The sequence below is a fragment of the Ursus arctos genome, unplaced genomic scaffold (assembly GCF_023065955.2).
Source record: "Ursus arctos isolate Adak ecotype North America unplaced genomic scaffold, UrsArc2.0 scaffold_26, whole genome shotgun sequence".
Taxonomy (NCBI): Eukaryota; Metazoa; Chordata; class Mammalia; order Carnivora; family Ursidae; genus Ursus; species Ursus arctos.
Genome location: NW_026622941.1, coordinates 3,397,965 through 3,425,879, shown reverse-complemented (window position 1 = coordinate 3,425,879; position 27,915 = coordinate 3,397,965). Strand labels below are relative to the sequence as shown.

Here is a 27,915-nt window from a genome sequence, read left to right as displayed (position 1 = left end):
CGCGGTTACACGCGGTAGGGAGGAAGGGCGGGGAATGGGGGGAGGGCGCGCCTCTGTGTGAGTAGCCTTCCTATTGGTGCGCTATCCAAAAGGCCGTGTAAACTTGTGGGCGATTGGACGGATTCGTGCACGCTCAGTGGCGCCGCGGCGCTACCGGATTTAAGTTTTGTTTTTCGGTTGGGGTCTCTGACTCGGAGGCTTAGTGTGGCGTGAGTAAAGAGTTTTGGGTTTAGGATGCTGGGATTAGGGAATTGGGGCTTTGGGCTAAAAAAAACCTAGTGTCGGAGAAGTAAGTGCGGGGACCGGAAGAGGGAAGTTAGAACGTGCGAAGTGAAAGGTTTGGGGGGGGGGGGGGTTGGAGGATTGGGGAGCCATGGCAATGAGGGAGTCGACAACGGGATGAAATGTAAAAAGGAGTATAGAATTTGGAGGTCCTGGAAGTGCGTTCCAGTATTCTCTCATCCCAAGATAGTCTAAGCCCTCAATTTCCTCATTTGTGGAATTAAGGAATAATAAAAGTCCTTAACAGAGTTGTTGTGGGGGTAAATAAAGTAAATGTCAAAATGCTAATCAAGATTTAATTGTAAGGAAAGGTAAGGTTATATTAAAAAACAACAACAACCCTAAATAAGATATCACAGAGATGGAGGAATAGAAGCGACCTGAAACCCATTAACTTATTTATAAACAGACATTGTTTTTTGGGGGGAGATACAGTAATGAGTAAAGCCCATTTTCTATCTTCAAGGAACATACACATCATTAGAGAACTGATAGCAACAAAGAAGTCTATTATGTTAACTTTTAGAGAATTACAGATGCGGTTCTTTTGCAGTTAGATCATTTTGATAGATCAGTTTGGGTGGAGAGACTCTGGAAAGAGATGAAGGAGGTAGTATTGAGTTTTCAGGTACTAACTGGATTCCACTAAGTGAAATTATTTTTTTATTAACGTATAATGTATTATTTGTTTCAGGGCTACAGGTTCCACTAAGTGGAATTATGACAGTGGAGGGAGTTATGTTCCAGCTAGGGGAAGCTCACCAACAAGGGCATGGAGGCAAGAAAGTTATCTACAACCAGGGGTACATTTAGGGGAGTAGAAGGAAATTAGAGAGGTAGGTTTGGTTCTTAGCCATGATGTCTAGGCAGAGTTTGAGTTAATGCATTAGGCTATCAGGAGCCGCTGATGAATTTTATGACTTTTGAGAATATGGTCCAGAGGAGAAAAGAGGTGGTTAGAACAGTTAAGTCATGGGGTAAGAAGATATGGAAATCTTGAATTAACATGGTCATTGCCCAGATAGAATATACAGGATTTTCATATGGTTGGATAAAGGTCAAGAGAAGGAGTAATGAAATGATGTATTTAAATTTTAAAGTCCAGATTGCTTGGAAGATGCTGAATTAGCTTTGAAGTGCTAAAAAATATGTGACTTGAGTGATTTTTTAAGTTAGACTTTTTTTTGAATTAGACATTTCAAGCTCCAATGGGACATATAGGTGAAATTGTCCCTTACATAATTGGAATTTCAAGCCAGGATATTTAAAGATGTCATTTGTTTATTCAATAAGTAGTTATTACTCTATGCCAGGTAGTGTTTTAGATAATAGAGGTCACCATAAAAACAGCAAGAATAATGATGTTCCCACAGAAATGGACAGAAGAAGTAGAAAAGAAAGTTGAAGACAGAACCTTTTGAACCAAGAGAGGAAGATTATTAGTAAAAATAATAATAATCTCCATTTATTGAGCACTTATGTGTCAGACACTGTGCTCAACCCTTTATTCATTATCTCATTTAATCTTTACACCAACCTATGATATATGCTATTCTTCCCATCTTTTAATAAGTAACTGGAACGTAGAGAGGTGAAATAACTTACCTGGCACACAGCTAATAAGGGACAAAACTTTGGCTGAAACCCAAGTCTGTTTGATTTCAGAGCCCAAGCTCTGAACTACAATATTTTTTTTAAAAAAGGTGATCAACACTGTCAAATTAAGCATACAAGTCAAAGAGTGACTTGCTGGATGGAGGATGGGACACCAAGAAAGCAGCTGAATTTATTCATTCGGGTGTCTGCTGACCAAGAAAAGGAATTTCAGTTCAGACGTTGTAGTAGGTGTCGGTATAGTGGGAAGCATAGCTGCCTTCCAGCTATTGTAGAAGTCAGATTGTGAGAGGTTATAAAGCTAAATGAGATGTGAATGTGGACACCTTTTTTGTTGATGTGCTGTAGTCACAGGAAAGAGAAGGAGTGAGGACAGTCACTATGAGGAAGAAGAGAAGTTACAAGTTGTTAGAAGGGTCTTTTAAAGGTCGGAGTTATTTTGCGGCGCCTGGCTGGCTCACTTGGTAGAGCATGCAACTCATTATTTTTGTTTGTTTAAGATTTATTTATTTGTTAGAGAGCGAGCGTGCACAAGCAGTGGAAGAGGGAGAGAGAGACTCCTTAAGCAGACTCCCCACTGAGCATGGAGCCCGATGCAGGACTCAGTCCCAGGACCCTGAGATCATGACCTGAGCCAAAACCAAGAGTTGGCTGCCCAACTGACTGATCCACCCAGGGTCCTGAGCATGCAACTCTTGATCTTGGGGTCTTGAGTTTAAGCCCCACATTGGGCATAGAGGTTACTTAAAAAAAAAAAAAAGACTCAAAATATTTTTTTTAAAGTTCCAAGTTACTCTTAAATATTTTTAGAACAGTGACATTCATCTTTAAGATGTCACGTGTATTCATGAAATGGAATATTGCTTGGCCATATAAAGGAATGAAGCACTAACACATGCTACAACGTGGATGAACCTTGAAAACATCTTGCTAAGTGAGAGCAGCCTGTCATAGCCAGCCGCAGAAGACCACATACTATACGGTCTCATTCATAGGGAGGTCCAAAATAGGGAGATCCATAGAAATAGAAAGTAGTTAAGTAGTTGCTTAGGGCTTGGGGGAGGTGGAACAGGGTGATGGCTAAAGGTTATAGGATTTCTTGAAGTGATGAAGATGTTCTGTAATTGTGAGGGTTGCACATATCTGAATATACTGAAATCATTGAGTTGTACACTTTGAGTTGTATGGAATGTGAATTATATCTCAATAAAGCTGTTAAAAAAACGTCGCCCGTAATCCTACCGTACCAACCCAATTACCATTTTTACTTTCCAGGTTGTTTTTTTACAAGAGACAGATTCACCCAGTTTGAAGAACTTTTGTGGAAGGAGGTGAGTTCGAAGGAGGAGAGTAGTCATTTTAAAGGAGAGGGTGAGAAAAAGAGATGGTGCACTTGAAGCGTTGGTGGGCAGAAGAAAGCTAATGGAATGACAGAAGCAGAAACCAATTTTCTAGCTCTGTCAGATGGTGGTAAAGCAAAGCAGAGAAAGTGGGTAAGGGAATGCCAGATGGTCAGGAAAGACTTCACCAAGAAGGTGACATTAGAACCCTTATGGAGAGGGAGCAAGCCGTATAGAGATAAATGGGAAAAGAACATCATAAAATAGAAGTTTGAAGTCTGAAGAAAAGTTTGTCTAGCGTGTCTGAAGAACAGCAGAGGCCAATGTTGTTGGAGCTGTGAGCAGGGGGAGAGTCGTAGGTGGGGTCACAGAAGTCTTGGGGTAGCTGGATCATGTAGGACCTGGGAAGCCATCTTAAAGCCTTTGGCTCTCTGACTCAAGCAAAAAGCCTCAGGAGGCTTTCGAGCAGAGGAGGTTTGTGTTTTGACTTACTACTTATTTATTTATTTATTTGTTTATTTATTTATATATATACATATATATACAAATATACACATTTATATATACATATATATACGTTTATATATATGTATATACATAAATAAGCAATCACAGTAAGTGTAACATTTTACATTTCCACTAGTAGTGTGTGTTCTAGTTGCTCTACGTCCTTGCTGACACTTGGTATTATCTCTTTGTTTTTAATTTTAGTTACTCTACAGAGTGTGTAGTGGTAGCTCATGGAGGTTTTTTTTTTCCTTTTAAAGATTTTATTTATCAGAGATAGAGGGAGAGAGAGCGAGCAAAAGCAGGGGAAGCAGCAGAGGGAGAGGGAGAAGCAGACTCCCCACTGAGCAAGGAGCCGGATGTGGGACTCGATCCCAGGACCCCAAGGTCATGACCTGAGCCAAAGGCAGACACTTAACTGGCTGAGCCACCCAGGCACCTCTAAAACTGACACACAGTCACCAAGGCAGTAAGTATAGATAAGAAGAAGAACTAGCAGTGACTGAAAATTAATGATCAGTGAGAAAGAAAACCAGGAACGTGGTATCCTAGAAGCCAAATGAAGAATGGTTTCAAGGAGGAGGAGCAGAGGCACTCTGGGGTTCCCAGCAGGGAAATGGCGTATAGAATTAACAGGAGTTATTATCTCTTTTCAATCGTGTTCACAAAATTCTTCTCCAAAGGACTGAAGATTATAAACAGAAACATACCAATTAAAAGAGCACAAGAACAGAATGTTACATGATCGTGCTCAAAATCAGAATGGGTTGACAAAGCATGCTTGATAAGCCAGCTTTCCCTGAAGCTAATAAACTCTCCCCTTCCCTCACTCCTTCTTTCCTCCCTCCTCTCCCATTCTTCTCTTCTCTCGCCCTTCTCCCCTTCTCTGCTATTCCCTCCCTGACCGTGAGGTTATCTTCATGAAAATTTCTGTGATAAGATTATTCATATAGAGAAACCCAAGCTCTATGTTAGCAATTGGAATGGAGATTGTAAATGGACCTTACAAAGCTTGTAAGTAATTTTTTCTTTCTCTAAGATGAAACAATAAATAAAGCTCACCAAAGAGAGATAAAATGTCAGTGGCTTAGTATTTCTTTTAAATTTAGCATAATTGGCCCTATACCTTAATTTCCAGTTACTGTCCCTTACTTGTCAGAAACTTTTCTGCATCTCCCTCCTATTTCAGCAAAAGGATTGTAAATTCGTTTTGCATTGTTGCAGACAACCTTCATGTTAAGGAGGCTTTTCTTTTGTGTGTGCTTATCCATCCAAACATTAGATACCATTCTGATTTTATTTAAATAGTAATGACGAATGCCTTATGAAAATTTGAAAGTCCTAGATTTTCAGGATTTTTAACTACTTTAAAGAATCCTACATTTTAAAGCATCACATTCTCACCAGCAGGTACATCTGTTAATGATGGAAAGGGAACCTGTCTGCGTATCCTGTTTTTTCTTTTGTCTGTTCCTGACCCCTCATTTTGAATTTTTGTGTATTTGACAGGTGTGAAAAGGACAGCATGAACTTTACCCCGGTGCGTACCCCCATCTGCAGAAAGTAAGACATTTGCTTATTTTCAAGTTGTTAGCTAAAGAATCAAGAGTTTTGTAGCTGTAAGTACAAGTTAGTTTAGGAACTAGAAACGTTTCAGAAGCATGTTTCCATACTCTGGGTTTGAACTGTATTAGACCCCATTTCTCTATTCTTATGTGCAATTTGGATTTAAAACTAGGGCATATTAAATGTTAATACCCGAATCCAAGCAGTTTGAACGAGCCTGGTATAGTGCCCATGGATCCTGGATTACAGAGGAAACAACCAGCATGCAAACGGGACTTTTAATTCTGGTTCTGCCATCAACTTCCCGCACGACAGACATCCTTGTCCTCATCACCACAACTCTCAACTGCAAAATCTCAGCCAGTACCTCTTAGTTCATCTCCTGATCTATTTCCCGGAGTAGTTATAAGGCAACTCCCTTTGAAGACATGAAACATTAAGTAAAAGAACATTTCTGTCATGAGCTTTTAGTGATTGAGGAAATACTAGGGTTTTTATTTTCTTTATGCTAGCTGGAAGTAAATTTTAATATCTCTTCTATACATGCCTGCTTATTAAAGGTGCTGACCATCTCCTTTGTTAACTGCCTTGGGCATCCAGTATAAAGTTTCTCCACACTGCTGTCTGTTTTGTTGTATTGTAAATTGCAGGTAGTTAGCCAAGGTGGGTTAGGGTTTGCAGGGTTTCTCCACTTCCACACCATTTGTTTTCTGACTTGCATTGTTTTAGCTGACCGCTCTCGTTTGCTAAAAGCAAACAAAGAGAACTTCTTGCCCAGCCTTTCATTAGCCTTTGATCTTGTCTAGTCTTGGTCTGTGTAATTCAGATGTCTCGAGGCTGATGTGATTGTGTGGTTACTAACTAAGGCTATGTTTTCTAATCCTGAATCTTATATTTGTCATTCCCTTTCTTAATAACTTTGCCACTTACATGTACCTGTTCCTGAAAAGAGTTTCATTTGGCAAATTCCAATCTTAAATAAATGGTAATATCTTCTACATATGCATCTATGTACATTTTCCCTTTTAATGTTGTTTGGATGATTCATTCATATTTGGATATCTCTAATCCATAGTTTCTAATGACTTTGAATAATGTTCTATATATATAAAGATTCCACAGTTTATCCATTATCCTATTGAGTGGATGTCTGGAAAGTTTACCATTTTTGTTATTACAAATAATGTTGCTATAAACATTTTCTGTGTGTCACCTTGTACACATGTGCATGAGTTTCTCCAGGACAAGAGGAATGGCGGTTTTACTAGATTCTGCCAAATTACTCTCTGTAATGTCAAGTTAGACTCCACCAGCAATGTATAGTGTTCTTTTGCTATATACCTTAATAGTATTAAATTTTCTGTTATTACCTGGTCTTACTTGGGTAATATTTCATTTTTTAAAATGATCTTTTTATTCTTCTAACATGTATTTTGAATCTAGCTTTAAGCCTTTAATACTTGGAAACCAATTCATAAAATTACTCACTAACTCTGAACATCAAACTTTGAAGGTTTATGAGCACCTTAATTATAGCACTTCAAGAACATAAACTCTGTTTTTATTTAAGAAATTATAATGTCTCATAAATGTTCACATAGTTTAATGAATATATCCTTTCTGATTTTACACAGACCGACAACTGTCTCCAAACATGATGTTCCCTGTGGCTTCAATGGTCCCACCAAGTGGAAGGGAATGTCTTTCTTGGATTCGATGGAGTCCACTCCCTTGCCTTCCACAGAAGATCGTCTGGCTGTCCTCTGCCCTTCTCAGGAACTTCTGGAATATTACCAAAAGAAGATGGCTGAGTGTGAGGAAGAAAATGAAGACCTGTTGAAGAAACTGGAACTCTACAAAGCAGCGTGTGATGCACAGGTGAAAGGGATGATGTGTTGTGCCCTTTTTGGACTCCGGTTGAGTCTGTTCATTCCTGGGACGAGTGCCAGCTCATATCATAAGCAGATATTTTATTTAAGAAATTCTTTTATTCCTTTCTACTGCAGCCTAGCTACCTATCCACCCTTTGGGTCCCTCACTGGATCATAATCTCCCCCAACTGCTAGACCTCTAAAACCTTAAACTCTTACAACTTGGTCTCTTTTATGCTTGTAGTTCTTTCACCCCCTTACACCTGACTCCATTTAACTTCATTGATAGCTCTGTAGCCCCTTAACAGTTCAGGTTTCTAAGCATTGCCCGCCAGCTTCTGACCTTCCTTCCTTTCTGACCCAAATTCCATGGTGCTTCACTTCAGTAACTATACTGCCTGCATGGGACCCCTTGCTTATTCTTCTGCCCTGCTTGCATAGCACAAACCCTAGCTGTAATTTCGTCCAGTTCTCCACCACTTCTTCTGGAGCAGGATTTGTCAACCTTGGCATCACTGGCATTTGGGGCTTGGTACTTGTTTGTCATGAAGACTGTCGTGTGCGTTGTAGGCTGCTTAGTAGCGTCCTTGGCCTCCACTCGCTAGATACCAGTAGCGCACGTCCTCCCCCACCCCCCAACCCCCAGTCATGACCATCAAAAATGCCTGCGGACGTTGCCCAGTTTCTCGGGGGCATAGGCAAAATCGCCCCCAGTTGAGAACCGTTGTTCTAGAATGGTCACATACAACATTACAGAATAAATTCATGGTGAACTTGTCATCCGTATCCTTAGTCACTATACAGCGGTTTTCTTGCCTGTGCACATCTGTGCCCTACCTTCACCCTCCTCCAGCCCGAAACCCCTTCTTAGCCCTCTTCTCTCAGGCCACATTGTTTCCTAGTTCACAGAGGAGACACCAGCTCGCACGCATGTGCTCCCTTCCTGCCCATCCACACAAGTTACCTACATCTATATCCATCTCTCTTTTTTCTTACTGCTTCAGGGACAAGCTGTCTCTGCCCGTTCAAGCTGCACTGATCCAGCAGCCCCCCTGGCCCCTAGCCCTTTCTCCTCAGAAACCTGCTTCATCACCTCTCTTCTCTGTGTGTTCTATTTTTAACTTCTTGCCTGACGTTGGCTTTTTGTCCTCAGTATATAAACCTACTCAAGTCTTTCCTAACTTAAAAAAACAGCCTTCTGTAGTTGTACTTTCCCCTCTTAACTCCTCTTTTATGTAAATGGCTCTTTTCTCAGCCACACCTGTAGAATAGTTTGACTTTGTCACCCACTCAGCGACCTCCTGACTGCAGTTTGGTCTCTGTCCTCATTGCTCCACTAAAAGTGCACCTCCTGTGGTCTCTGGAACCTGCTAGTCAAAGTGATCTTTTCGTGGCCTTTGCAGCGTTTGTCACTATTGACCTCTTCTTTCTGCAGACTTATCCTTTCTTGATTTCCGTGTCATTTTCCTTTCCCAGTTTCTGTCTTACCTCTAACCAGTTCTCCTCAGTCTCCATCAACAGCCCCCCTTCCTTAGTCTTAAATACGAAAGCTCTAGATTCCACCATATATGGCCTCGTTGCAGTCATGCCTTCTACTACTACATGTGAGATGACACCAGATAACCAATGCGGACTCACTTTTCTCCTGCGTTTCATGTTAACGTGTCCATGTGTGAACTACCTTCCTCCTTCCTACCCTACCCACACATAATCTGTACCACTAACATTTCCGCTCCCTCCATTCCTTATCTCTTCACTTGTTCTTTATTCCGTATCCAGTAAATGGTATCGTTGCCTGCGATTCTCCCCAGCCCCTACTTCCATCACTTGGTAAGTCCTCTTCACTCTGCTTCCTAAATGTCGCTTCACCCATTCCAACAGCTTAATCACTGTTCCCTCAAATCTAGTTCCAGCTCTCATTATGTCTCCCCCGAACTATTCCAGTGTCCTCCTTACCAGTACCCAGCCTGTGGCCTCACATTTCTCTACTCTGCCTCTCACTGTCCACTTCAGCAACCCTGATATACTTGGGGTTGCGCAAACACTTAAGGCTCTGATAGTTCTGTATTTCTCTTTCCCAAGAGTACCCGCCCTTTGCTTGTCTCTGGCAGTTTTCATCTTTTAAGTTCCAATTTTGGTTGTGTTCTCTGACTTCCCAAGACCTGCAGAGGTTTTACTCCTGCTGTACTTTTCCCTTCTACCATTTTACTATGCACACTCTTTCATGAAATAACTATTTCATTTTAATTGTTCGCATGTCTCTCCCCGCGCAAAATTCTTCAACTTTGTGGGCAAGAATCATACCTTTTGGGGCGTCTGGGTGGCACAGCGGTTGGGTGTCTGCCTTCGGCTCAGGGCGTGATCCCAGCGTTGTGAGATCGAGCCCCACGTCAGGCTCCTCCGCTGTGAGCCTGCTTCTTCCTCTCCCACTCCCCCTGCTTGTGTTCCCTCTCTCGCTGGCTGTCTCTCTCTGCCTAATAAGTAAATAAATCTTTAAAAAAAAAAAAAAGAATCATACCTTTTTATCTTTTTCCAAAATTTTATAATCCTTATTACATAGAAAGCATTAAAAAAAAAAGTGTGAGTAGAACAAGTGAATCATGTGGCATTAGGGTTCTGTAATCTGTAAAAGGAAGATACAAGAGCTTCGGTGGTATAGGCAAACATCACACTCACACTACAGCTTTTAAGCTCAAGTCTGTATACAACTTGTTGTTGTCATTTGAATTCTGTGTTGGTGAAACCATTCACTTTGTAATATTTCTGCATGAACTGATCCACCATATCCAATCAGAAATACTCCTGTGAAGCACAATATCTTTTCAACTACCTTTCTCCCCTCCCCCCCCCCAGCATAAACTGGAATGGGATTTGCAGCAGAGGGAGGAAGAGATTGCTGAACTACAGAAAGCTCTAAGTGATATACAGGTCTGCCTATTCCAGGAGCGGGAGCATGTTTTACGCCTCTACTCAGAAAATGACCGACTGAGAATCAGGTACCAAGTGGAAGGGAAATATTGGAGTTCTGTTTCTAAATTACACTAAACAAGACACATTTCTCTATGGTTCTTCTCTTAGGTTGTGTTCCCCAGGAAGCGGGCTCTGAGATGGAGGCAAAGATGGTTAGTAGGAAGACTCTCAGGAATAACATCTATGAGCAGATTTGGGCAGAGGGAGAATTAGAACTGTGATTCTGTGGGAGCAGAGGCCTCAGCCAACCCCACAGGGAGCTCTAGGCCAGGACAGCCATTCAGAGCAAAGGGGTTGACCATTTGTACTCCACACTGATCACTCATTGGATGTAGGCTGTCACCAGGGTGGGGATGTAAACGTGAGGGAGGCAGCCCCCTTCAGCCTAGGGCAGTTCCTGGAGAAGAACTCAGCTCTTGGGTGATGGGTTTCTTGGTCCTGAAGGTGGCATCTGAGCAGTGTTCCACAACGTCCACTACTAAATTTTTTTTTAATTGTGGTAAAATATACTTAAAATAAAATTTACCATTTTGGTCATTTTCAAGTGCATGGTGCAGTGGTGTTAAGTATATTTATGTTATCATGCAGCCATACCACTGTCCAGCTCTAGAACTTTTTCATCGTCCCTTGTAGAAACTCTATACCTATTAAACAATAACTCCTCATCACCGCCCCCAGCCCTTAGTAACCACTGTTCTCCTTTCTGTCTATGTATTTGACCTCATATAAGTAGAATCATACAGTATTTGTGCCTTTGTGTCTGGCTTATTTCACTTAGCGTAATGTTTTCAAGGTTCAACCATGTTGTAGCGTGTATCAAAATTTCACTCCTTTTTAAGGTAATATCCCAGTGTATGTACATAGCACATTTTGTTTATCATTTGTCCACTGATGGACATTTGAATTGTTTCCACCTTCTAGCTATTGTGAATAATACTGCCATGAACATTGGTATACAAATACCTGTTCAGGTCTCTGCTTTCGGTTCTTTTGTGTATATACCCAGAAGTGGAATGATGAATCAAATGCTAATTCTATGTTTAGTATTTTTGAGGAACTACCATGTTGCTTTTGATAGTGACTGCACCATTTTATATTCCCACCGCAAGTACACAAGGGTTTCAGTTTCTTATTCATACCAACATTTTTTTCTATTTTTTAATAATGGGTATGTTTTGATTTGCATTGTCCTAACGATGAATGATATTGAGCCTTTTCTCATATGCTTATTGGCTATTTGTGTGTCTTCTCTAGAGAAGTGTCTGTTCAAGCCCTTTGCCCATTTTTGAATTGGGTTCTTTGATTTTTACTGTTGTTTAGTTTTTAAGAGTTCTTTTTATATTCTGGATTTAATCCCTTATTAGATAACTGATTTGTAACTGTTTTCTCCCATTCTGAGTGTTGCCATTTTACTCTGTTGATAATCTTTTTGATGCACAAAAGCTTTTTATTTTTGTAAGGTCCAATTGGTATACTTTTCCTTTTGTTGCTTCTGCTTTTGGTGTCATATTAAAAAAATCATTGCCAAATCCAATATCACTATAGTTTTGGGTTTTTTTCTAAGAGAGAGCACTCCTGAGTGTTGGGAAGGGGCAGAGGGAGAGAGAATCTTAAGCAGGCTCCACGCCCAGGGCAGAGCGCAACACAGGGCTCCATCTCACAATGCTGAGATCATGACCTGAGCCTAAATCAGGAGTCGGACGCTCAACCGACTGAGCCACCCAGGCACCCCCACTGTGTTTTATAGTTTTAGGTCTTACAGGTAGGTCTTTGATCCATTTTAAGATAACTTTTGTATATTGTGTTACGTAAGGGTCCACCTTCATTCGTTTGCATGTTGAATATCCGGTTTTCCCAGCACCATTTGTTGAGAAGACTGTCTTTTCTCCATTGAAAGTTGAAAATCACTTGACCACACATGTGGGACTTATTTCTGGGCTGTCCGTTCGATTCCACTGGTCTATCGATCTGTCATTATGTCAGTACCACACTGTTTTGATTACTGTAACTTTGTAGTAAGTTTTGAAATCAGGATGTGTGGGTCTTCCAACTGCGGCCTTTTTCTGGATTGTCTTAATTATTTTGAGTTCCCTGAGATTCCATATGGATTTTAAAAATCCATATGGATTTTTCTGTCTCTGCAAAAAATGTCATTGAGATTTGATGGGAGTTGCTCTGAATCTGTAGACTGCTTTGGGTAATATTGACCTCATAATATCAAATCTTCCATTTATTTCTGTGTTCTTTAATTTCTTTCAGTAGTGTTTTTAGTATACAAGTCTTTCACTTCTTTATTAATTCCTAAGTATTTTATTCTTTTTGATGTTGTTGTAAAGCAAATTATTATCTTAATTTCCTTTTCAGATTGTTCACCATTAGTGTATGCAAACTGTCTTTTGCATGAAGAATTTGTATTCTGCTACTTTGCTGAATTCTCTAATAATATCAGTTCTAATAGGATTTCCTTGGTTTGTTTTGTTTGGTTTTTGTTGTTTTTGTGGAACCCTTAGATTTTCTACATATAAGATCTGTGAACAAAGATAATTTTACTTCTCTCTTTCCACTTTGGATGTCTTTTCCTTTTTTCTTGACTACTTGCCCTGGCTAGGATTTCTAATACTGTATTAAATGGAAGTTCTGAAAGTGGGCATCCTTGTCTCGTTCTTGATTGTAGAAGAAAACTTTTGGTCTTTCAACATTGAGTTTGATGTTAGCTGTGGGTTTTCCATAACATGGCTTCTATTAGGTAGAGGTTGTTTCCTTCTTTACCTAGTTTGTTGAGTGTTTTTCTCATAAAAGGGTTTTGAATGTTATTACATGAGTTTTCTTTATCAATTGATGATTGTGGTTTTTTTCCTTCATTCTGTTAATGTGGTGTATTACATTGATCAGTTTTCATATGCTGAACTATGCTTGGATTCCAGAAATAAATTACACTTAATCATGGTGTATAATCCATGTAATATGCTCCTGAATTTGGTTTGCTTGTATTTTGTTGAGGATTTTTACATCAATGTTCATGAGGGATATTGGTCTGTAGCAGTTTTCTTGTAATGTCTTTGTCTGGCTTTGGTGTCCGGGTAATGCTGGTCTCGTAAAATGAGTTAGGAAGTGTTGCCTCTTCTTCAATTTTTAGAAAAGTTTGAGAGTTATTGGTGTTTGTCCTTTAGGTACTTGGTTGAAGTCACTAGTGAAGACATCAGGTCCAGAGTTTTTCTTTGTCAGGAGGTTTTTGATTACCAACTCAGTCTCCTTAATAGTTTTAGCCTTGACCTAATGCAGAACTTCCTTTCAACTCTGGGCCACATTGAAAGCTCACCTTCCATGTCACTTGATATGGGTTAGAGCAGTATTCCAGAGTATGGAATATGTTCTCTGAAGAGACCTAAAGAGTCCTTTCTTCTTCCTGGTAAGGGTAAGGTACAGTAGTTTGTCCTTTACTCTGAAGAGAATGTCCTGTCATGCCCAGATCAGACCCCTAAAACTTCACTGATGTGCTTTGTAAGGTTTACTTCCAACTCTCTGGAGCGCGTGTATCTTACCAAGGGTTCCAATGCACCTGCCATTTCTTGTCTATCCAGTCTAATTTAATCTGATATCATTAGTAGTGAACTAATGAGATCTGTGTTATGGCCAGATCCAGGTCTCTTTAGACTTATTTGATAGAACGCAGAAGAGTTAACATGGTTTTATGGAAAGACTGTAAAAGTATACTGTGTTCACTCCACACAAATGAGAACTATTCCTGGTTCTGTTAGGAATGAGAAGGAATACATTTGCTTAATCAGTATCCATATACCATGTACCTAAAATCAAGTTAATCTCCTCCAGCAAAAACACTACATCTAGGACAGTGACTAAAATTGGGACCTACTTGGTAGTAGTCCACTGTTATCCTTCTGGTTTGTATAGGTCATCCTGTGAATTAAATGGGGATTTGATAGTTACCATCCTGTAAGTCTTTATTTACCATCTTGGCAGGGGTGGGGAGGGGCAGTTTCAGAGTCTTCCTCTTACCTTAACCCAGAAGCCAAGAAATCAATTTGGAGGTTTTGCCAACTACCAAATATGTCCATTCCAGTTATACGTTTGGAGATGGGGAAACTGACCATGGATTGGGTCTGGACCCAGTGGACCCACTGTGAGCTGGACCTGAAACAAAATTCTGTTGATTACATGGTTCCTATATACTCCAGTGCCATGATAATGGCAGGTATTAATGTCAGTTCAGACCCTGGATCCATCAGTCCTTGAATTACCTGGGTATTTCCTTTTCTCCAGTGTATAATTACTTAAATAAATGGCCATGGGTCTTTTGGGGAAAGACTAAGGGACTCATTATCATGTATACTTGCTGTGGTGTCACCAAGTCTTACTTCCTGGGGACCCAGCTTCTTTGTCAAATAATAGTCTTAAAACTGGCTGAGGTGTGGAAAATGGGTCAGAGATTGTGATTTCGTATAGGGTGCTGCCCTTAGCCTCCCTCCATCTTTGATTTATTTTGTTTTATTTATTCATTCATTCATTTATTTTAAGTAGACTCCACATCTAGCATGAAGCCCAATGCGGAACTTGAACTCATGGCCCTGAGATCAAGACCCGAGCTGAGATCAAAAGTTGGATACTTAACCTATTGAGCCACCCAGGCACCCATCTTTGATTTATCTTAATTTTTTAAGCTGTACCCTGTTAACCACCCATCTGTCTTGTTCCTAAGAACACTATGTTTTTTTTCTTTTTAAAGATTTTATTTATTTAGAGAAAGAGCACAAGCGGGGGGTGGGACAAAGGGGGGGGGGATCGCCAGCAGACTCTGTGCTGAGCACAGAGCCCAACGCAGGGCTGGATCCCATGACCCCAAGATCATGACCTGAGCCCAAATCAAGAATCAGATGCTCACCCGACTGAGCCACCTGGCGCCCCAAGAACACTATGTTCTATAAGCCATCTCCATATCACAGGCTCTGAAATCTCGTTTTAGAGTTTGCTTCCTTGGTCCATTTCTGATACCAACTGTCTTAAGTTGGGTTCCCAGGAAAACAGACTCTGCAATGGAGATTTGCTTGCAGATTTATTGGAGAGTGCCCTCAGGAATAACCACCTATGAAGGAAAAAGGAAAGTCTGGACAGAAGTTGAGCTATTTAATTAACTACAGAAGACCTCAGCCAGTGCCACAGGGTGCCCTGAAGCTGGGATGGCCCTTCAGAGATATCCTGAATTGAGGCAAGGGGATTGGACTTTTCTGCCCTCTCATTAGCCAGGCACTGGGTGTGGTCTGTCCATTGAGTATACAGTTGGTTAAGGCAGTCCTTCTTGACTGAGGACAATTCTGGAGAGAGATTTAGCTGTGAGCCACAGCTTGCAACATTGCTGGGAGTTGGAGGAATGAACCCATCAGTGCTGAAGGGGAGCATCTGAACAGTGTACCCCAGCATCCACTATAATTCTCTTCTAGAACCAACTAAGAAATTATTTTCTGGTCTCTTCTCTCTGAATTTCTGAATATAAATATCTGATGTTTTAAAAATTAGAGCTAAGGTCTCAATAAATCTTATTCAATTTTAATTTGATGTTGCCATTGTCTTTAAATCAGAAAGGAGAACCTTTAAATAGAAAATTTTGCTTCCTCTGAACACAATGTGTGCTTACTCTCTATGAGAATTGCAGGGAGCTAGAAGACAAGAAAAAGATTCAGAGTCTCTTGGCTCTTGTGGGCACAGACACTGGAGAAGTGACCTATTTTTATAAGGAGCCTCCAAACAAAGTAAGTTATCTCTGGTTACGGCATGGTAAGCATGACTTTTTAAAAACTACAGACTGGGGTCCATAGTAAGAGCAATTATGGAACTTGCTAAAAAAGATAGAAGGAGAATTAGCTGTCATAATCTCTAAGTCTTCAAAGCACTTTCTATAATTACAGAGAGCTTTGTGCTTTTACTTATTTTTTTTTTTTTCCCCAAAAAACCTTGGGAAAGTGGCATCATTTACCCCATTTCACTGTTTGGAAACCTTAAAGCACAGAGGAGTGGATGTTTGGGGTGAGATTAGAGAGGAAAGCAGGAGCTTAGTGTGGGAGCAAGTTTGCAATACTCAGGTTTCTTTTTTAATCTTAGTTTATGCTGATGATGAAAGTAATATATGGTCTTTATTAAAAACAGACAGATTTCAAAAATCTGTCATGTAAAAGTGGCAGTCTCTTTTATCCCAGAGATAAAGCTCTTTTTCCATTCATATAGAAATATTTATGTGTACATATAGTTTTTCCATTTTTACTCTTCTGTAAACTGCCTCAGTGAACATCTTTATGCATATCTACATATGCATGCTTCTGTGTTCCCATTATTTTCCTAAAGGCCCTTGCCAAAGATCCCCCGCCCCTTTCTTTTAGCAGATATCGTTAAATAACCCTGAAATTTAATCTTTTAGTTTATATCACTAGTACTGAGTTTTATCCACTTTGTTACTTTGTCCACTTTGGTGTCTCCCACACAGGACATCCTTATATGATTATGGCAATTTTGACCTATTGGATTTATGAATAGTGTTTTGATCTTCAGAAGTAAAGCTAAAAAGTGAAATACAACATTTATAGGAAAGCTAATTCTATACTTTTTGGGGTTTTTTGCTTCTTCAGGTCAGCATTCACTCAAAGACTATCAAGGCTGTAGGTATATGTGAACAGAATGAATCTTCCTCAGCTTTCAGAGCAGGTACCAGCAAATTGTTATAAATTCTCATTGATGTAGAATTCAAAAACACAGTGCAAATAATTAGATTTTGTTTCTACTATGTGGTAATAATGAATGTTCATAATGATATCTCTGCTGGTTTAAGATCTCACTGAGTTTTTTTTCCTTTAACCTTCCCATGATGTTTTAATAAAGGAGAGTAAAAAATACATAATAAATGTGCTTACAGGTGACAAGTCATAAAACAGATTTGGATAACTTCTGGGATCACAGAACGTTGATTAGCTTCTAAGCCTCAGTCTCTCCTCTCTCTCTCTCTCTCTCTTTTAAATGGAAATCCCAATTTTATTTCTTTCTTTGCCTTTTTTTAGAAAATTGAGATGTAATTGACATATAACATCAAAGTATACAATGTAAGGATTCAATATTTGTATATATTATGAAATGATCACCATGATAAATCTAGATAATTTTCATCACCACACGTGGTTACAGATTTGTTTTTCTTGTGATGAGAACTTTTAAGATCTATTCTCCAGCATGAGCTTCTTGAATCATCCTAGGAATTTTGTTCAGTGTAATTTTAGTGTTGCTTATTTTTAAAATAATTTTGTCTTTTGAAAATTGGGTGATCCATCATAACCAAATATTTAGACTTAGTTTTCCTTATTCGTTACCTTTTCTGATTAAATAAGATTTTATGAAGAAAATAGACAAAACTCCAAAGGAAAATTTAGTATATTCTTTAGAAAGATGAATATTATTATCCAGGAGACATTCTAGCAGAGTTCCTTTAGAGAGATTCCCATTTGAAAAAGTATTACTATAGTCATTGTATGCTTTCCTTTTTCTTCCGTTCCTTCTCTTCTTGGTGAATGAAACCAGACTCCTCTGCAGAGGTCTGCTGGTGCTTGAGTAGCCAAGAGAAAAACTAAGTAAAGGTCTTGATTAATTTTTGTTTTCTATTTTAGATTCTAAAGTAAACAAAAGAAAACCAGCAATGAGAGAGAAGGAAGAAAGTTCTGAGCAGTACCAGAGAGACATACAAACACTTATCCTACAGGTAAAGCAGACCAGAATAGTTTCTGTCCACAAGTTTAGCTATGTGTAACATATCATATGTGTGTTATCATATAAGTATCTCCTTGCATACATATTTTTTTTCTTTTTTTCCTTTTGTGTGTGTGTGTGTGTGTGTGTGTGTGTGTACATATGATTTCATTTCTTTTTTTCCCTTTTTTTAAATTAACATATATTATTTGTTTCAGGGGTACAGGTATGTGATTTATTGGTCTTGTATAATACCCAGTGCTCATTACAACACACACCCTCCCCAATGTCCATCACCGAGTTACCCCATCCCCCCACCAGCAACCCTCACTTTGTTTCCTAAGATTAAGAGTCTCTTATGGTTTGTCTCCCTCTCTGATTTCGTCTTATTTCATTTTTTCCTCTCTTCCCCTATGATCCTCTGCTTTGTTTCTTAAATTCCACATATCAGTGAGATCATATGGTAATTGTCTTTCTCTGATTAACTTATTTCTCTTAGCATAATACCCTCTAGTTCCATCCACGTCGTTGCAAATGGCAAGATTTCATTCTTTTTGATGACCTTGCACACATATTATATCTTGGCATCAAGTGATTAAGAAAATTTAGGTTGTTCCTAATTTCCAAGAGTTTATGTTTTAAAACTATTCTCTGTTCAGCCATTCTAGAAGTGGTATTCTGAACCTTCTCTTTATTCAGCTTATTTGCTTAGCCCTACCCAACAAAACTATCATACAGTAAGAATTCCCTGTGTGGTTGGCCTAGGGGAGACACAGAGTTACAATTGTCTTTGCTGATAGATTGACCTGTGGGGGTATATCTTTATTTAGTGCATGTATTTTCAAGTTACCAATCATCTTTTTACCACGTGGTAATTGTGTATCATTTGCCACCAAGATTTTTTTTCTAGGTGCACTCAAGTTTCTGTCCTCACTGGGGTGCAAGAGGAGTCTGTTGCTTTTGCTTTAAATGACAGCTTCTGCCTTTGGCCAGTATCTCCATTTGGAGTCATGACAGCCAGAATCGGAGAAGGAAATTACATGATACTGATTTTGCTCCGCTTTTTAAATTTAAAAATGAAGAAAAGAATCATTCTATTTCTATGCAGCTGGGGAGTCTTAGAAGGGAGATAGTCCTAAGAATCCCAAAAGGGAGATAGTGAAAAGCTGAGAATGTTAGGGTAGAGGAAACTGGGTTTGCTAACTTTTCATGTGTGATGCAGATGCTTTGTTTAGCGTGGCCAGAGCTTGCTCCTGTGTAGCTTAACCCCATTTATAAGACATTACATAAAAAGGAGTACACTTAAGGTTTTTCTTCTATTTGTTTTGCTGCTGTGCTTTTGTTTGTGGATTTTTTGTTTTGTTTTTTAAAGTTTTCTGGAGAAAGACTCGCTTTTCGAGGTAAGAAATAAGTGGAAGCAAGACAGGAGTGGATACCTCACCCCTTTTGGCCTGTCTAGGTGGAAGCACTGCAGGCCCAGCTGGAAGAGCAGACCAAGCTTTCTAGAGAGCAAGTTGAAGGGCTCATGGAGGATAGACGGATTCGCATTGAGGAAATACAAGTTCATCACCAGAGAAATCAGGACAAAATCAAAGAGCTTACCAAAAAGTGAGTGTTCAAGAAAGCTGTACCTGACAGATTTATTAATTTTTCTGAGTGGCTTAAAAGTTAACGGTTCTGTCCTTCAGCAGCATAGGACTGTGGAACTGAAAGGGACTTTGAAAAATGTGTCTTCGTCAGACACCCCTGCCTCTATGTAGGTGGGTGTCCAGGCTCCTCTAGGGGTGCTGTTGATTCTTTTCTTGAAGAGCTGGCAAGTATCCCACATGCTCCGTTTAACCCACTTTAGAGTTTTAGCTTGATCTTAGTGGTTAAGAAATACTCTCTTCTCGGGGCGCCTGGGTGGCACAGCGGTTAAGCGTCTGCCTTCGGCTCAGGGCGTGATCCCGGAGTTCTGGGATCGAGCCCCACATCAGGCTCTTCCTCTATGAGCCTGCTTCTTCCTCTCCCACTCCCCCTGTTTGTGTTCCCTCTCTCGCTGGCTGTCTCTCTCTCTGTCGAATAAATAAATAAAATCTTTAAAAAAAAAAAAAAAGAAATACTCTCTTCTCCACTGACAGGTTATCCGACTCAGCCCATTACAGTAGGGACCTTTCCTTTTGTTTGGTCCTTCACGAGTGTGGGAAAAATGACTCCGTACTTGTACAAAAACCACAAACTCTGTCCTCACTGCCTTTATTCCTCACCTTTCTGCAGCCTGATTTCATCCGCACCGTTTTACTAAGTGTGCCCTTTCTAAAGTCATCACTGACTTGTTAACTCCCATGACCAGTTATCTCTTTACAGTCCTTGTTGTAACTAGTATCATTCTGCATATTTGGTACCTCTAACCACCGTTTCTTTGAAATTATCCCTTTGATTTCTGTAACACCTGTCTTGATGCTTCTACCTGTCTGACCCTCCTCAGCTTTTTGTCTGGTTCCAGTGGCCAGACTGTGCTGTACAGATCTCTTCAGTAATGTTCCAACACCTCCAATTTACCGTGACTGAATCGGACTGTTTTTCTTTCCCAAGAAACACTCCCTTGTCCCATCTCAAACCTACTACTTCATTCTTTTTCCCATTTAGTTCAATGATATCCATCCTGTTTCCAAGCTTCCCAACCTTAGAGTTATCTTCAACTCCCCACTCTCTTATTGCTGAATTCCATGCCCTACTGAGTATGAGCCTGGGAAGCCTCTCCAGTCCGTTCTGTCCCTCTCATTTTTCTCACATTGGTTCAAGCTTTCTTTTTTTTTTTTTTTTTTAATTTTACGTTTCTAACTCATCTCTGCCCCCAATGTGGGGCTCGAATTCGCGACTCTGAGGCCCAAGAGTCACGTGCTCCCCCTCCTGAGCCAGTCAGGCGCCCCCTAGCGTCTTCTTGTTTACATTGCTGCAGTAACCTAACTGCTCTTCCTGTCACTGATCCCACTGCCTTCTGCAGTCTTCCTCACTGTTACGCGCAGTTCCTCGCCTCCGTTAGGGGTTACCAACTGCTCAAAAACATGTGCTAACTCCCCATTTATCTTCTGATAAAGTGCTGCTACCTTGGCGTGAATTACTAGGATCTTTGTCATCTGGCACCAGATTAACCTTTTCCGTCTCCACTCTTCCTCTCCTGCTGCGTTCTACCCCGTCCTTCAGTCTGACTACTAAAGTCTGTTGCTTATGGGATCCTTGCCGTGTGGCAAGCCCTTTGCTGTTCATGGTCACCTCTTCTCTGAACACTTCCCCAGGCAGAATTCAATTTTTCCTCCTCCACATTCCTGTGATGACTCTCCTGCCGCTGGTGGCACTTATCGCCACCTATTGGAGTTAAGTCTGTTCCCCGGGTGCTTGCTGTGGCCTCTGTCCTGCCCTGTATGCATAACAGGCACACAATAAACATTTGTCCAATACTTGGTCATCCTTATCAAGCTGCGTCTTACTTCTTCTTTTTGCATTAAACATTCTACATTAAAAAATTTTTTTTCATGTTACATTTTTAACATCCTTTTGTCTTCTTTCACTGTCGTCTTAAACTTCTCTAGTGCCTCTTCCTCCACTTAAAAGTATGGTGATTGGAACGCCTGGGTGGCTCAGTCAGTTAAGTGTATGACTCTTGATCTCAGCTCAGGTCTTTTTTTTTTTTTTCTTTTTAAGATTTTATTTATTTATTTATTTGACAGAGAGAGACAGCCAGTTGACAGAGGGAACACAAGCAGGAGGAGTGGGAGAGGAAGAAGCAGGCTCCCAGCAGAGGAGCCTGATGTGGGGCTCGATCCCAGAACGCCAGGATCACGCCCTGAGCCAAAGGCAGACGCTTAAGGACTGCGCCACCTAGGCGCCTCTCAGCTCAGGTCTTGATCTCAAGGTCATGAGTTCAAGCCCCACGTTGGGCTCCACACCAGTGTGGAGTCTACTTAAAAAAAAAAAGTGTGATGATTAAAATTAGCTGTGATTCTTCAATTAAGATCTCTGGCCAATACAGGGGGGAAAATGCCTTCTGGCTCTTGCAGGCTCTGTTTCTTTTAACACAGTGTAATATGTTTGCATGTGGCCAGCATGTCTCCATCTTCATTTTTATTTTTGGTGTTTTGTGCTTACACATAGCATGTTCACTTTTCATTGGATTTTAATTGTTTTTAGGGAGACGGTGTTTTTAAATTGTCACAGTAATTTATAATTTTATATCTGTCTTCTAGAATATTAATAACCATCGTAGTTTAGCATTATCTGCATATCTGAGCATATAATCAGTCCCTTACGTTAGATAGATCATCCTAAGGATATTGAATGGCATGAAATCCTAGGCCTTTAATGACTGTCCTTTGGGTCTCACTTTCAAACCATTTATACATTAACAAGACTATTACTTGCCCAGTTTGTAATCGAGAACATAATGTAAAATAGAATAAAATAACTCATTGAAAGCAAGAGAGATCTTGTGGTAACTGAATCAGTCTCTCTTCATACACATACACGTATACCTGAGTATATATACATTCGTCTGATGACCGTTACCCTGCTTTGTGCCTGCATTATGCTATCATGTTCCCCGTATCTGTGTATCCTGTTACTCATGAAAAGAACTAAGTTCGTCTGACATTATTTGGTCAGTGGGAAATTATAGTGGTTGCTCATGGTATTTAATATTCTTTGCAAGCAGTTTGATCATTCGATACAGTATTTTTCTGGAAAGTGTTGATGTTAAACTGATGAGTTGCTAACTTCTAGGGATATCCTTTTTTGAAGATAGAAACATCATTTGCCTATTCTTAAATCTCAGTAGTCAGCAGGACGCTACTTAGTACACTGTATGTTTAGTAGTTGGTGCTGTTCTTGACAATCTGGTGGTAGCAGGGCAAAAGTAAATGATAAACAAGGGATATGCTTTCACTGAGGTTAGAAAATACGCATGTGGGGGTGCCTGGCTGTTTCAGTCCATAGAGCATGTGACTCTTGATCTTGGGGTTGTAAGTTCGAGCCCCACGTTGGATGTAGAGATTACTTAAAAATAAAATCTTAAAAAAAAAAAAAAAGAAATGAAACTATGCCTGTTGATGGTTAAAACATGACAGGGGCGCCTGAGTGGCTCAGTCAGTTAGTCGTCTGCCTTCAGCTCGGGTTGTGGTCCTGGGATTGGGCCCCGAGTCAGGCTCCCTCCTCAGTGGGGAGTCTTCTTTTCCCTCTCCCTCTCCTTCTCCCCCCCCCTCATGCTTTCTCTGTCTCTCACTCGCTCACTCTCTCAAATAAATGAAATCTTAAAAAAAATAAAATACAGAAATAAAACATGACACAGTGTATGAGCAAGTGTCAAATTATTACACAGGGGTAGAGATTTAAACTGATACAGAATTTCAGAGAATGGAGAAACTAAATGGGCTAAGGTTGTCACGATCTCTCCATGGAGAAAGCTGATCTTGAGAAAAGGACAAGATTTGATATCGGGCAGTTTACATGTGGAGCACAGCATAAACAAAACCAAAACTATTCTCGACATTTTAGAACTTGTGTTCACCCTGAGTCAGGGAATAGTCCATACTTGTGCAGGCTATGTGTAGCTATTTCTGTAAATCTTTTAATGATGTAACCTGGAATTAGCATTGGGAAAATACCTATAAAGACCCGTCTATGTTGGGCCCCTGGGTGGCACAGTCAGTTAAGCAAGTTAACTTGATTTTGGCTCAAGTTGGGATCTCAGGGTTGTGAGAGCAAGCCCTGCATTGTTCTCCACACTCAGCGGAGAGTCTGCTGGAGATTCTCTCTCTCCTTCTGCCCCTCCTCCCACGCAGTGAGTGCACGCACTCTCTCTCTCTCAAATAAATAAATCTTTTTTAAAAATATTTAATTTTTTTATTTGAGAGAGAGAGAGAGATCATGAGCAGTGGGGAGGGGTAGAGGGAGAGGCAGGCTCTCCACCAAGCAGGGCGCCCGATGCAGGACTCGATCCCAGGACCCTGGGATCATAACCTGAGCCGAGGGCAGAGGCTTAACTGACTGAGCCACCCAGGTGCACAATAAATAAATCTTAAAAAAAAAGACCAGTCTGTGAGCTAGTGCGTGTGGGTAGGTACATTACACTCTGTCCAATGAAACGTGTAGGTTTGCCAGTGATCAGATTAAGCGTGTTTTAAATACTGCTAATGATATTTTATAGAATTTATGTACAACTTTAAAAGAACCTGTATTGTCCCTTTGTTTGAGTAACTACGTATCATATATACCACAAAGCATCTTGGTGTCCACACTTGTACTTTCTTTCGTAGTCTCCATCACACCCAAGAACTCCTCTATGAGAGCACAAAAGACTTTTTGCAACTCAGATTTGAAAACCAAAATAAAGAGAAGTCATGGATGCTTGAAAAGGATCATTTGATGTCAAAGATTAAGCAATACAGCATGCAGTGTAAGAAGAAAGAAGATAAAATTGGAAAAGTTTGGCCAGTCATCCATGAGACTCATCACAACCAAAATGAATATATTAAGGTAGTTTTCTTATGTCTTACGGAAATTGCTAATTTTTCTGGAATAGTTGAAAGAACTCAGAGAATTCCAAAGAACCTAAGAATTGTCATACAAGATCCATTCAGTCGAGGAAGCTGTTGTAGCAGCAGCCTCAAGAAATAGGTTTCAAAGAGTAGCTTGTCATGATAGTGTTTGGGAATGTAGAAAATTCATTTATTCATTCAACAAATATTTATTGCACTCCTACTAAGGGCTAAGCTCCAGGGCGACAGCAGTAGATAAATTAGACCAGGTCTGCCTTCATGGCATTTACATTTTAATGGGTAGGGGTGTACTTGGCTGGTTCAATGGCAAGAGCATGCCTCTTGGTCTCAGGGTCAGGAGTTCAAGCCCCGCATGGGGTGTAGAGATTATTTAAATAAATAAATAAAAAGTTTAATGGGTGAGAAGGTACAGAGAAAATGATAGCTTATTAAAAAGTGGTATTTAGGAATTAAAAAGATTATATGAAGATTATATATATATTTGCTGAAAGTCTGCTTTTGTAGGGAAGCACAGGGACCCTCTGTGAAGTCTGATATTGTTGCTGAGACCTGTAAAATGGTACTGAGCTTCCCATACAGACCTAGGGGAAGAGCATTACAGGCAGAGGGAAGAGCAAGCCTAAAGTATGTTCGGGTAAGAGAGGAAATATCATTGTGGTCATAGAGGAATAAGCAAGAAGGCAGTGCTAAGCAAAGAGGTTGGAAGGGTGGGCTGCAGCCAGTCACGAAGGGCCTTACAGGGCCTTTATATTCCTTGTAAGACTATTTGGCTGTAAACATTGTCTTTGAAGGATTGTGTGTTAGGAAGAAACATGATCTGATTAAGGTTTTTACCGATCATTCCCACTGCTCAGTGGAACATGTATATTATGTGTTCTTGTTCTTTCTATTTAAAGAAGAGCTTCAGAAATGTGTCCCAAAACATATTGTCATGTCCTACTTGGTACAGTTCTGAACTGCATTATCTGGTCCTTCTCAGAGCCAAAAATATTTGTTTTATTTTAAAGAATTTCTACTATGGGGGCGCCTGGGTGGCACAGCGGTTGGGCGTCTGCCTTCAGCTCAGGGCGTGATCTCAGCGTTACGGGATCGAGCCCCACATCAGGCTCCTCCGCTGTGAGCCTGCTTCTTCCTCTCCCACTCCCCCTGCTTGTGTTCCCTCTCTCGCTGGCTGTCTCTATCTCTGTCAAATAAATAAATAAAATCTTTAAAAATAATAACAATAATAATAATAAAGAATTTCTACTATGGACACTTTAGAAAAAGGTTAAGAGAATCATCTAGAAATAGGAGGCTTTCACATGTTCTCCAGAGTTCCTTGCCGTCTTGTTCCTTAATTCGTTTTAGACTTAATGGAAATCATTTCTTTCCTTTCTTTCGTTACCTCAGTGCTATTTGAATTACCAAAATTGTAATTTTATTTTCCTTCTGACCTGCAGTCCCTCAAGGATAAGTTAGTACAAGAGAAAAAATTGTCCAACATGTATCAAGAGCAGTGCATTTCCCTAGAAGAGGAACTTGCCCGAATTCGTGAGGAGGAGGGAGTGAGGAGAGAGATCTTCAAGGTACAAAATTCTCGGCCACTTCTGACGGAGTGGGAAGCGTGGATGCTCTGGGAATGCTTCCCTCGTCTTCACAAATGCCTTGCCATGTCTCTATATTTAGGATCGCACTAACAAGATGGGGAAGCGTTTACAGGTGATGACAAGACGCTATGAGGCCTTGGAGAATCGGCGTATCTTGGAAGTAGAAGGCTTTAAGACAGATATTAAGATTCTCCGGCAGAAGCTGAAAGACTTGGAACAAATCCTCTATAAGGTAATTGCTGACTCTGAATTACTGAGAGGGGGAAGAGGGGTGCAGGTAAGGAACCATGGTCGTGAGGGCTCCTCAGAAGAAAGATGTGCTCTTTCCCTGATGGTAGACTATAGCAGACCGCCATCCTTTAAGTCTCACCAAGACCAGCTTAAGTACACACCACAGGGAGGACACAGTAGACAGATCATTGCTTGCCTGCGCCATCGTACTTCCATCTGAGTGAAACTTAGCAGAAAGCTTCATCCTTCCCAGTTCAAGAAGTAGATGAAAAGAACTGTGTCTGTTTTACCAATGGGGAGAGTGGGTAAGTAATGAAGTAATTTCTCCCTGTCAAACACAGCTTTATTTAGCATTCAGGTTGCCTCAGAATCCTTCTTAAAGAGATTTAACGAGTCATCCACATATCCTAAGTGATTGCTATGTGCCGAACAAGGTTAGTTATAGAAGAGACGCTTTTCTTTCATTGGCAAATTTACCAGTAATGTTTATATTGTTCTCTTTTTTTACTTATTATTGTTTGTTGATGTCTATCTTATGGCTTCTTTACTATTGTATAGGAAAGCAGAGTCTCATGCCTTTTGTTTTAATTTTACTCTACGTTTCCTTTCTATTAGTCATTAAGCAAGCTAAGGATTGAATTTATCTTATGTGCTAAAAGTCTCCCAAAAAGGAACCAGCATAGCCTAGTCTTTATGACTGATTTCTTTCCCCTGGCATGTGCCATAATCATTTCCTCTTCTTTTTTTCCAAATCTCTAGGCAACACTTAATGCGCGGGCAAACCAGGATCTTGCCATTCTGTGTGAGGTGCGTGACAGCAATAGACGGGCACATAAGCTACAAGGAGAACTGAAGAACCTTAAGTCCAAAGTCTTCGGTCTGGAGAATGAACTTAGACTCTGTTGATGTGTACGTTTAGACGTGGCCTTCATCTGCTTTCTGAAATCTGAGGAAAAGGTCCTCTTCTCCCAGAAACTATGCACAGAGTTGGCTAGAATCGTGCTATCCGTTATTAAGAAGACGGGGCTAAGAATTAGGGACCACTAAAAGAGCCCTTCTTGCATGCTAAGCTTTAGTTATCATTTTTGCTGTCCTGTTAACCTTTTTTGTGTTTTTGGTCTGGATTATAACCTGAATTACTTAAAGACTTTCCCACATTATTTCTTCCATTCATAATATAATGACAGCTTTTTGTTTTTTTAAGAAGGCAATGATGATGAAAATTTGGGAAGAAAGTATTTTTTGCTGTGAGCTTGACTGAGTGTCAGTAGTTGAAACTCTGCCTGAGATCAAGGCATCCTCTGAGGTTGCCCAAGGCAGCAAATCACAATTTATCACACGTAAACAGGTAGTAATTCTGTTATTTAACTTTCTTCCACCATGAGCTGAATTCCTTTTTTGGATACCCAGTCTCAGGAAGTTTCACCAGAGGGCACTAGAGACCCTAGTCTTGTCTTTTTCTTTCTTTCTTTTTTCTTTTCTTTTTTTTTTTTCAGAGACTCTATTTTTAAGCAAAACGTGCATCTAGAAAAATAAAGGTGCCACTTTGGTAAGAGTGAATGAAACTTCAGTGATCCTTGTATGAAAGATCATTATTTTACCAATAACATGCTTTTAAAAAAATAATTATATATTTTAAATCAACTATTTTTCAATAAAAATGTAATTGAAAAGA

The 27,915-nt window shown here is 40.2% G+C and overlaps 1 protein-coding gene across 3 annotated transcripts; it reads left to right on the top strand.

The window, feature by feature from the left end:
- Positions 1 to 97: 97 nt before the first annotated feature.
- CCDC77 (coiled-coil domain containing 77) lies at positions 98 to 27,915 on the top strand. Of its 3 annotated transcripts, XM_026502707.4 has the most exons (13): positions 98 to 209; positions 3,172 to 3,227; positions 5,253 to 5,306; positions 6,944 to 7,187; positions 10,034 to 10,176; positions 15,819 to 15,915; positions 16,786 to 16,861; positions 17,812 to 17,903; positions 19,350 to 19,498; positions 24,181 to 24,400; positions 25,863 to 25,988; positions 26,089 to 26,241; positions 27,000 to 27,915. In XM_026502707.4, exons 3-13 carry the CDS (start codon positions 5,269 to 5,271, stop codon positions 27,144 to 27,146), a joined length of 1,485 nt encoding a protein of 494 aa, XP_026358492.2. In that variant the 5' UTR covers positions 98 to 209; positions 3,172 to 3,227; positions 5,253 to 5,268; the 3' UTR covers positions 27,147 to 27,915. The 3 variants fall into 3 exon arrangements, with proteins under 3 accessions (XP_026358492.2, XP_057174937.1, XP_057174936.1); XM_057318954.1 differs by having other exon boundaries at positions 106 to 209; positions 5,253 to 5,283; positions 26,089 to 27,915; XM_057318953.1 differs by having other exon boundaries at positions 106 to 209; positions 26,089 to 27,915.

Excerpts from the sequence above, each read along its gene's own strand:
- CCDC77 (XM_057318953.1), top strand. The coding sequence starts at position 5,269 with ATGAACTTTACCCCGGTGCGTACCCCCATCTGCAGAAA. Across the intron at positions 5,307-6,943 it reads CGTACCCCCATCTGCAGAAA|ACCGACAACTGTCTCCAAAC; the intron begins GTAAGACATTTG and ends GATTTTACACAG. Across the intron at positions 17,904-19,349 it reads TACAAACACTTATCCTACAG|GTGGAAGCACTGCAGGCCCA; the intron begins GTAAAGCAGACC and ends TGGCCTGTCTAG.